Source organism: Aricia agestis, chromosome 19 (genome assembly GCF_905147365.1).
Source record: "Aricia agestis chromosome 19, ilAriAges1.1, whole genome shotgun sequence".
In the NCBI taxonomy this organism is placed as follows: Eukaryota; Metazoa; Arthropoda; class Insecta; order Lepidoptera; family Lycaenidae; genus Aricia; species Aricia agestis.
In genome coordinates this window covers 618,663-629,740 of record NC_056424.1, presented here as the reverse complement: position 1 = coordinate 629,740, position 11,078 = coordinate 618,663, and the positions used below count along the sequence as shown (strand labels likewise).

The 11,078-nt window shown below is 38.8% G+C and overlaps 1 protein-coding gene across 1 annotated transcript in view; it reads right to left on the bottom strand.

Moving 5' to 3' along the window:
• Positions 1 to 1,572: 1,572 nt before the first annotated feature.
• The window catches only part of LOC121736544 (zinc finger protein 184-like), a 107,059-nt gene continuing 97,553 nt past the window's right edge, over positions 1,573 to 11,078 (bottom strand). The window contains exons 15-16 of the mRNA XM_042127814.1: positions 5,300 to 5,422; positions 1,573 to 1,983 (exon numbers count right to left, since the gene is read on the bottom strand). Coding sequence (XP_041983748.1) covers positions 1,612 to 1,983; positions 5,300 to 5,422 — 495 coding nt within the window. The 3' untranslated portion in view covers positions 1,573 to 1,611. The remainder of the gene's footprint in view (positions 1,984 to 5,299; positions 5,423 to 11,078) is intronic.

The following is an 11,078-nucleotide window of genomic DNA, read 5'->3' as shown; positions in this document are numbered from 1 at the left end:
CCTTTTAAAAGAATTTGGTAAGATTTTTGCGCGGCGAATTTCAGACGATTACGCTTACCCCAGTCAGATATTAAATTAAGACTACTGTTGGCTTTAGACTCATTTTGATCATTTTGGTGACATTGGTGACCCTGTCGTGGTAATGATGATGATGAATGTAATTTGCATAGTAGCATATGCTTTCAGTTGTTAAAACAGCGCCTAATCCCCCAAACTTGTATCTATAAGGAATCCGGAGTTCTCTTAGTATCTTCGGAACCATAGTATACCTCGGTGCAAAATCTTGCGTTTTGGTAGCATATGCTAAGAATGCTTCTCATAAAACTTCTTCTCATATAAATTTCGAGGAGTTCCCTCGATTACTAATGGTTCCCAACATCAGGTCACCACTTTTGTGAAAATGGGACTAAATTGGAGTGAAACCTAATACAACAAAACAAAAAATATATTATAAATATTTTTCGTTTCTGGTATGCGAATCAGACGAATCACGTAAAATGGGCCAATAGACTCTCTAGGGCGTACAAGTTGAATTGCGGTGTGAGACAGGGGGGTTTATCGTCTCCTAAGCTATTCAATCTGTACGTGAATGATCCCATAGTGGAGCTCAGCAATATGCGTGTCGGATGCAAGGTTGGTGGTGTTAGCGTTACCAACATTAGCTACGCGGACGACATGGTATTGCTGAGTCCCACTGCGAGAGGAATTCGAGAGATGCTGAAGGTGTGCGTGAGATACCTGATTCGCATCGCCTGACGTATATCGTCAACAAAAGTGAAATTATGATCTTTAAGGCCGCCGGTAAGTATCCCGAATCCATACCTCCAATATGCCTCGGCGGAAAGGAGCTGAACAGAGTATTCAATTTTAAATATCTCGGCCATATACTTACCGACGACCTTAAAGATGATCTAGATATTGAACGGGAGCGGAAGGCTTTGACGGTGCGATGTAATATGCTGGCCCGCAGGTTCGCACGTTGTACGGATGAAGTGAAGATCACACTCTTTAAAGCGTTTTGTCAGAATCTGTACACGGGCGGCCTGTGGATCAGCTATACCAAAGCATCTCTAAACACCCTTCGCATCCAATATAACAATATCTTCAGGATGATGCTGAAACTTCCCCGATTTTGTAGTGCGTCCGAGATGTTTGCACAAGCAAGAACGGATGGCTTCCGGGCACTCATGCGCAAGAAAGCTGCATCTCTAATAAATCGCGTAAGGGGAAGTGACAACAGAAGACAAGTGACAACAAGATTGTGGCAGATGAACCGCATGCACCTATATTGAAGAACTATGTGCGGATAATGCACGAATTCGAGAGCAGACCTTCAGGATACATCCGCTCATAGTTCTAATTATTTATTTATTTTTATATTAAGTTACGTTTTGTTCTTTTTAACTAACCCTAAAAAAAAATAATGTAGGTATGTAATACTAACCAATGGACCACAGAGTAATCTTCAAAAAAGATGTATTTGTATTTTTAAAACAAAAATTTCGAAAATCAGTTCACAAACGGCGGTGTAATCGTTGAACATACAAAAATAAAAAAAAATCCACAGCCGAACATATAACCTCCTCGTTTTTTGGAAGTCGGTTAAAAAGATCACTCTCGGTCCGTGGACGGACGCGAGCGCGAGCGGGGCGCGCGCACGCGCTTGGGCCACGGCTTCTTGTGATGCACGTGGTCGATGTGATTGCGCATGCTCGCCATCGTCGTGAACTCCTTGCCACAGATCTTACACTCGAATCGTATCGAGCGCTCGTGCAGCGTCTTCACGTGGACGGCGCGGCTGGCAGGGGACGAGAAGGTGCGCTCGCAGTGCGGGCAGGGGTACGTCGGCAGCGGCTGCGACCCGTGCTTCAGACGGTGCTTCCCCAGTTGGTACTTGGTGCTGAATGTCTTGTCGCAAACGTCGCACCGGTGCCGCTTCACGTCCTCGTGCCACGCCATGTGCTCCCGGAGCAGCGCAGCGCACTACACACGAACGGTGAATATTAGACGTCACCTACTTAGGGTTAGAGATATTCCATTTGCCAATCAATTATCGTGACGGTTGTCATTTGTCACGATAAGTCTATCATAGAATGTCTTTTTGACACGACTAGAGATCGCCCAATGGTCGAAATTCGACCTTAGTTTCAGCAGGTTTCAGCGTCATTAGGACTACTACTTTTTGTAAAAAAATATTGACTTTATCATATTTTTTTCAACTCTTGTATCTGGGACTCAGCTGGTCTCAGACTGGCCTAAAGGAAGGACAGGCTTGTCTAAAGTATATCAGATTCAATAAAAAAAACTATAATCCATTTTCAATTTGTCACCTTGTTGACAACAGACTTCAACCATAAATAAAAGAGTATAATTCGTATGTATAGGCTTGTCACTCAAAAAACTGTCATTTTTCCTAGTGTGTGTGTTGTAGTGTGTGTAATGTTTTATTGGTTAAAAAATGTATGATAAAAGCATAATTTCAAAATAATATTAGTTCAATGCACTCCTTCACCATATAAACTATAACTGTGCAAAATTTCATTCACCTACGTTTCCCCATTTTTCGTCAAAAGGGATACAAAGTTTTTGGCTCACGTATTAATATATAGATATAACTTATAGACCAGTGCAGAAGCCTTTGAAAATAATAATGATGGAATTGAGGACTCTGCTTTCAGCCTTTTGACTTCTTACCTTAAAAATGGGACTCAAAGGGTTGAGGTAAATAGTAAAAGGTCCAATGGAACCAAAATAGAATTAGGTGTCCCACAGGGATCTATATCAGGCCCATTGTTTTTTCTCATCTATACCACAGAATATATGTTCCTGTTCTGAGTATACTACGAAGTACGTATAATAAAAACTAAGAACACGTAACTCCCACACTTCAACTGTTTTAAATTTGGCTCCTTTTTGACAATTCCGATTTTCGCCAAGGTCGTATCCCAGGTAACGTATCATAATATTGCGCGCCGGACGACATCCTGCGCGGTTATTGTCATTATCATAGTTATGAAACAAAGCCGTTGACAATAATTGACAAAAGCGGATATTATTATGCAGTATACACCAAGCACATCTACTATCACGAAGAAACGAGCACATATGTAATTATTATTTTAAAATCAAACATTTTCCTCTGATCCTTAAGACATCGATAATAATAATATACATGTAATAATAATTATAAACAAACCTTGTACGACTCGAGCGAATCTAAAACTGTCCGAGCAACTAGAGAAGACGTTTTCAGATTACAAAAATCTATGTGTTAAATTATTACAGAATTGAAATAAAAAACTTACGTAAATGTTCTTATAACTCACAATTAATATAATATTTTAATAACAGCAGTTTTTTATTTTTGTTCATTTACAATATTAAAGGAAATACTAATTTATTTTTGTCGATTGAACGTAATTTATTAAATTATTACATTATTTTTTTTTGTTTTGTTGTAAGAAAATCCGTAGCAAGGAATATGTGAATACCCATATCATCTTATAACGCATTTAGTATAATGTCAGCCAGACCCTAAAATTTCGTTTATCATTAAATTGTTACATCTTGCATAACACTGCCCATGGCGACTTAAAATATTGTAAAAAGCTACGTAAAAAGTAAGTAAACAAACCTATGTAAAACTAGGCCTTTACATCCATTGTGGATGATTTATACAGTATTTTTCAGAGCGAAGTAACCACTCCTCAAATACTGTAGTGCCGGAGACAAGATTTTTAAATGTCCGTATGGTTGCCCAAGCGCATACGGCATTCTCGCATCATAGTCGGCCTAGTCCAGAGGAAAGAACTAGTCAATACGTCTGGGACCAACTATGTGCGGGTTTCCTCACTATGTTTTCCTTCACCGTACGAGCGTCCGTATTATGTACTTGAGATCAGAAAATATCTCATAGGTACACGCCTCCACCCGGGTTCGAACCTGCACCCTCTAGGAGTGCAAACTGAAGGTCTGCCCATTAGGCCACGGACGCTCTCATACCTATGTAAATAAAATTGTAAAATGAGTGTGACAATAATTGTCATGTCAACCTGGTTGAATGTCACTCGAGTATATTATATACACGAAAAATGTGTACCGAACACATGCATAAAATATATGCATATATTCGGGTCACATTTTGTAGCCTTTTGGTGCACTTTTTTTACGGAGTTAGTCTTCCTTAGTTTTTATTATTCGTAGCATATCTATATAAATGACTTACCTTATCTAGTTAAGGATAATAATAATGAGATAGTGCTTTTTGCTGATGACACTTCACTTTAAATTGTTAAAGTGAAGCGACGACAGTCGAACTACGACGAGGTAAACACTGCTCTCTCAAAAATAGTACATTGGTTTAATGTTAATAACATAGTTTTAAATTCTAGTAAAACAAAATGTATAAAGTTTACTTTGCCCAATGTTAGACCATTCCAAAACAATGTACTATTAAATGATGAGAAGATGAATTTGGTAGACAACACTGTATTCTTAGGGTATATTACACTTGATAGTAAATTCCATTGGTAATCTTCAAATCTTGCAGGTAGGCTCAGTTTTGCAGCATATGCAGTCAGAAAAATTAGGGAAATTTCTGACGAAGACACGGCACGATTAGTATATTTTAGTTATTTTCATAGTAAAGTCTTAAAGAATTCTTTTATGGGGAAACGCTGCCGACATTAATACAATATTTGTGCTGCAGAAGCGAGCCATACGTTCTATTTATAAAATTTAAAGAAATTGGTATTCTAACTGTTGCATCTCAATATTCTCAATACATTTTGGATAATGTAATTTATGGGAGAAAAAATATAAGTAAATTTAAAGTTAAAAGTGACATTCGCTGTAGGAATACTAGAAATAAGCACAAGCTGGATATGCCGGTGATCAGACTTAGCAAAGTCAGTAAATCTTTTAAAGGTCAATGTATATAGAGTAAGAGCCCGTGAACCGAGGCCAAAACAATTGAGGTCCTTGCTGTAAAGGGGATGCAGAGAGTTAAGTGTAAGCTATTTATTTTGTAGCTAGATAAATTATAAAAAGCTACTAAGAGAATGATACAGATTCAACGAGAATATCAAAAACTCTCATTGTTCTACAACATGCGACCTGACTCACCCGAAATCTCCTGCCGCACTGCTCGCACATGCAGTTGCCCCTGAACTTGGTGCGGACGAGGCTGGGATGCGCCGCGCGGAAGTGTTTCCCGTACGCCATGTAGCTGACCTGCTGCTCGCCGCACTGCTCGCACAGGCGCCAGTGTCACATGGGAACTGTATGTTGGCTCACTCACCGGAAACCTCCTGCCGCACTGCTCGCACATGCAGTTGCCCCTGAACTTGGTGCGGACGAGGCTGGGATGCGCCGCGCGGAAGTGTTTCCCGTACGCCATGTAGCTGACCTGCTGCTCGCCGCACTGCTCGCACAGGCGCCAGTGTCACATGGGAACTGTATGTTGGCTCACTCACCGGAAACCTCCTGCCGCACTGCTCGCACATGCAGTTGCCCCTGAACTTGGTGCGGACGAGGCCGGGGTGCGCCGCGCGGAAGTGACGCGCGTACGCTCTGTAGCTGACCTGCTGCTCGCCACACTGTCGACACAAGTGTGTTAATACTATACACATACAGTGCAATAAAACAGACTGATAATACTTTAGGGCGTGTATTATTGTGTTCCTTTAATAGAGTTCACGGTGAAAATAGTAGCGCTAAAAAAGCAATTTTATTTTTGTAGTTTGTATGGGCAAACACCCCAGTGTTAGGAGTTTGCCCATACAAAAGTTTAGAAAAGTGGCACAGTGATGATATACTTGGAGACTGAGAAAACGAGCATCATCTTGTGTTGGAGACAGCGATGATAAATTAAATGAATTTTTAGTCACTGTCTGGGCAAATATATTTTTATATCGCAAGCAGTCTAGTGAGTCGTCTTTATAATTAGGGAGCTGGTGAGCATTTAGGTATAATATGATTTGCACAAGTTTCACATCGAGGTAGATTGCAGTTTACGTCATTACGAATTGATTTGGTCCAGTTAATTAAGGTCCTACATTGCTGCGTTTTCGCGTTACAGCCGATTGAAGTTGCTTAAAAAAAAGGGGATATTAAATCATTTGCACATGTATGCTTCTAGGGTTCATGGTCACAAACAGCTTGGAAACGAAGAAAATCGAAGAGGCAGACATTCAGGGCTCTGCATTATTATGGGGCGGAGTTGTAAAAATGTTTAAAAAAATAGCTCTACTAAGTAATTTGCACGCGGTTCTCATTGCGCCCATTCGATTCATTATGACTCCGTGGATATGAAAAAACATTTGGCAGACATTTTGCTCACTGTGTTATGATTTATGCATCACTTAATCAAATCAAAACTTATTATTTACTTTCAACTGAAATTAAACTGAGTTTATATTATTTATTTTTATTATTTTAGCCTCTTTATCAAGCTGCAGTTTTCTTTAGTTTCTTTGTTGCTTTTCTATCTTAAGTTTGTTTTCTTTAGTTTCTTTGTTGCTTTTCTATCTTAAGTTTGTTTGCCCTTTTGGCAATAGGGCCAAAGGGCTTTCCATCTTTCCCTGTTCCTCCCCAGTCTAGTCCAGGTGCTACCTGCTACATGTTTTATATCATCTGTCCATCTTTTAAATTGTCTTCCTTTCTTCCTTTTTCCAGTTCTTCGGTACCAATCCAGGATGGTTTTACTCCACTTTTCTGTTCCTCTCAGTATATGGCCTGTCCACCTTCATTGTAGTTTTTTAACTTTGACTGTTACATCTATTTTGGTATTGTTTCTGAGGGTTTCATTCCTTATCTTATCCGTTCTTAATTTGTTGAGCATTCTTCGTTCCATCGCCCTTTGATATACCTCTAACTTATTATTTTGGGATTTAGTTAAAGACCATGTTTGGCATCCATATGTGAGGACAGGGAGAATAGATGTGTTGTAGAGTTTTTTTATTATGTGAGTGCTAATTTCCTTGTTTTTCATAACTTCTTTGAGGGACCAGTACCTCCTCCATGCCTTTGCTATACGTGTTTCTACCTCTTTTTGCATCATATCATTTGGTGATATTAATTGTCCTAGGTAGGTGTACTCACTTGTATACTCTAATTGGTATTGTTTATGTCATGTATAGGACGTTTTTTCCAATTCGTCATTGCCTCGGTTTTGTCGGTGTCAATGGAAAGGCCTACTTTGTAGCTTTCTTTTTTTCTATTGAATTTCTTGAAGCATTTCTGGTGATGTTGCGAATATTTTTATGTCATCTGCGAATCTTAAATTTGACAGTGTTTCTCCATTTATATTAAGACCATAAATTTGCCAGTTTATTTTGCGGAACACTTGTTCTAACACAGCCGAGAATATTTTTGGTGAGAGGGGATCGCCTTGACGCACTCCCCTATCTATTTTTATTTCTGTTCCCTTCGTTTCAAGTTTTGTATACTTTTCTTATAATCCGTACGTGTTTTTGTTCAACTCCTTGTTGTTTAAGACTTTTCCATATGATACTGTGATTAAGAGAGTCGAAAGCTCTGCTGTAGTCTATAAAACAACAGTACACTGGGATGTTATATTCTTTGCTTTTTTCGAGTATTTGTTTAATGACCCTGTTATTGGTACTTTTCATAGTCTTTTAGATTGAGACTCAAGTTTGTGAAGCGATAATTTAAAAAAATCTATACTTAATATTATAAACCTGAAGAGTATGTTTGCTTGAACGCGCTAATCTCAGGAATTACAGGTCCGATTTAAAAACCTATTTCAGTGTTAGATAGCTAATTTAGCGAGTAAGGCTAAATTAGCTATCTAACACTTATGTATATTATACATAAGTGTTAGATAGCTATATTATAGTATCACGCTAAGACTAATACGACCGAAGAAACTCAGGAAAATGTGGGAAAAACGGGGGAAATGTTAGAAAGGGTTTATCTCACGAACTACTGGAGCAATTGTTATGGCAATGTTTCGCACATATAGAGTACACCACGTGAAAGGAGTATAGCTATTTTTAAGGGGAAAATATACGGTTTCCGTAAAATTCCTAATTTTCACGGGCGAAGCTGCGCGGCACATCTAAACACACCGGCAAAATTAGAGGAACATAACAAAATTTTCAATTTTTTTTAAATTGTTCACTGATTTTTATATATTTATTTATTTATTTACTAATTGATTATTAAAAAATAAATTTTATATAAATTTAGGGCATAAAAACGTGAAAAATAGAAAAAATCAGCAAAAATCAAAAAATTAAGAAAATCTTTGAAATTTCAGTAGTAAGTTTTTAAGATAAATTCTCAATTTTTATTAAAGAAATGCCATGTTAAAAGCGTGTAATGCTGGTGTAATGCCTTCTATGGATCTCAAGAGGGCCTGGATACGCCATTCCATGCTTGCATTTTAATTGTCAATCATTTCCTGTGGGATATTCTCCTACTCCTCCAGTAGCGCCAACTCGAGCTCCTGGACACATTTTGGAGCTGGAGTTTTTACTCGTACCGTTCACCCATTGATGTGCCACACGTCTTCAATCGGATCCACATCCGTAGACCACGCTGGCCTCTTCACCTGGGCTACGCCAGGATCGTTTAGGTAATAATGCCCGATTTTCTTACTCTATGGACGCACATAAAATTGAAATTACTACCTAAAACTGTGTAAAAGGCACACCATGCAGTTCCAGGATGTCGGTGCTATAGTTCTGTACTGTCAAAGTACCATCATCTATAATCATCAGCTCCATGCGGGCTCCAAATCATATGCAACTCCAAACCATTACGAAGCCTGCATCATAGGCCACTGTTTCCGGTAAGTTTGATGGCCTGTAGCTTTCCTTATAATTTATCCACATTCTTTATCGCCTGTCAATACAATGTACACAGAATTTGCTCCCATCACAACACAAGATTTCACTCACTTGTCTAATTTTGATGTTCACGCGCAAATCTTAGCCTGGCTCTTCGGTGTCCTGTTTCAAGTTTTGGTGCCCTTGCTGGCACTTTTGATTTTAATTTAACTTCTTTGAGTCTTCTTCTTACTGTACAATCACTTACACGTTCATCTTGGACCTGTTCCGACAGGTTTCGTGTCTGCATAGCAGTTTGAGGTCGATTTCTTAAGTTTTGTTTCCTTACAAAATGGTCATCCTGAACCATTGTCACCCGATATCGGCCTTGTTCTCGTCTCCGAACGTAAGATCCAGTCTCTCTGAAGCGTTGAAAGTTACGATGAACCACGGAAGCCGACACACATGGCCTGACTGACCGAACGGTAGGTGTGACCTTTCTCTATCGTGGTTACAGCTCTAGCTATCGCAGATGCTGGGAAATCACTAATTTTGTATCTAAGCAATGTGTTCTTCCAAAAACCAAACAATAAAATGAGCTGAGCATACTTTGCACCCCGCTAAAACGCCATTCTTATCAGGAACACTTACAACGTCAATAATCGAAAAACACTTATTAGGGCATAATTGCTATAAAAACCTGTCAACTTGGTAGTTTTGTTCAACATTTTATTTCTTGAATGAGCTTAGAAGCTATAAAAAAGGCTTTCAGACAGGCCGGCCCACTTGAGTTCAAGTTTTGGCCCTTTTTACCAATGTTCCGCTAATTTTGCCAGTGTGTGTACAACTCGGGCGAGTTAACTTGACACCTGGCTTAAATTTTACCCCTCCCTCGCTTCCCCGCGCAGCACCCCGCTCTCGTCGTACGCGTCCAGTAGCGTTAGCATATTATATCTGTTACCGTTACACGTGTGTTATTGAGTTTGCGTTTCGGAGTTATTTGTTAGTAGTTAATGGTTATTGTTTTTGGATTTTTGTTGAGTTTTGTTGTGTTATTTGTTAGTTGTTACGTTTGAACGTTAAATTTGTTAAGTTTTTGTTATTCGTATTAACGTTTGAACATTGCCGTGCGTCTGTGGTATGAATTAGCTACTCACGGAATATATTAATATGAAGCTAGATACAAATTATCGGACGCATCCATAAACCTCGTATTCCTGCTGGGGAACCCTTGGGCGAGTCCAACTCGTACTTGGTTAATACTGTGGTTAGTGTAGCCCTATAAAAATAACTAGTTCCGGTAACGTAATTTTTTTTTGAAATAACTTAAAATAAAAAAACTTTTTTTGCACTCAGTACTTAAGAGAAACGTCAATTGAACCAGGTGTCATGTTAATTCGCCCGAGTTGTAGTTATACATAGATTTAGATAAGCTTATATGTAGGTATATATATTTTAACGTTTTATTTTGTACAACTTTAAAATGGTAAGTGACAACTTATCAATAATAAGTAATTTCTCACTTTTTAAACTGTACATATTTTTAAATATGTACAGTTTAAAAAGTGTGTGATTTTTTGTAAAAAAAATTACTCGCTCGCTTTTTTAATATTGTATTTTATTTAAAGATAATAATAATATCTATGGACGCTTCACACCACGTCAGTCTGGCCCCGTGCTAAGTACCTGAAGGACTTAAGTTACGGTACCAGACAACGGAAATATATATTTTAATACTTTTATACTATACATATATTTAAGATTTTTATTATATCATACACATTTAATACACATCCATGACCCAAGAACTTTGAAAACATTTTGTTCCGTTGGCGGGATTCGAACCCGCGACCCCCGGCTTGAGCTACCAACAGCCCACCAACTGAGCCACAGAGGTCGTCGATAATGTTAAATTAAGGAATCAAAAAATACCAGATTATAAATTTTAAGTCAATCTATCTCCATATTATGTTAACAGCACTGAGCGGGTTGATGACGTGAGAAGAACACGCTCGACAATGTCAGCTTTGAAATAAAAAAACCATCAATATTGGTCCGTCCGTTTGGATGCTACGATGCCACGGACAGACGTCAGACACTCACACATATTAACACCCATCTGTTTGGTCAGGGGTTCAAACGTATGTTTATAATAAACCCAGTTTGTCGTGTACATTGTACACACTTTTATAATAATTGTTCACCTACCTCCTCGCAAGGTACCGGGTTGACCCTCTTCCGCGGTTGCACCTTATCTGTAGTATAATGTATCTCATTCCGGACGCG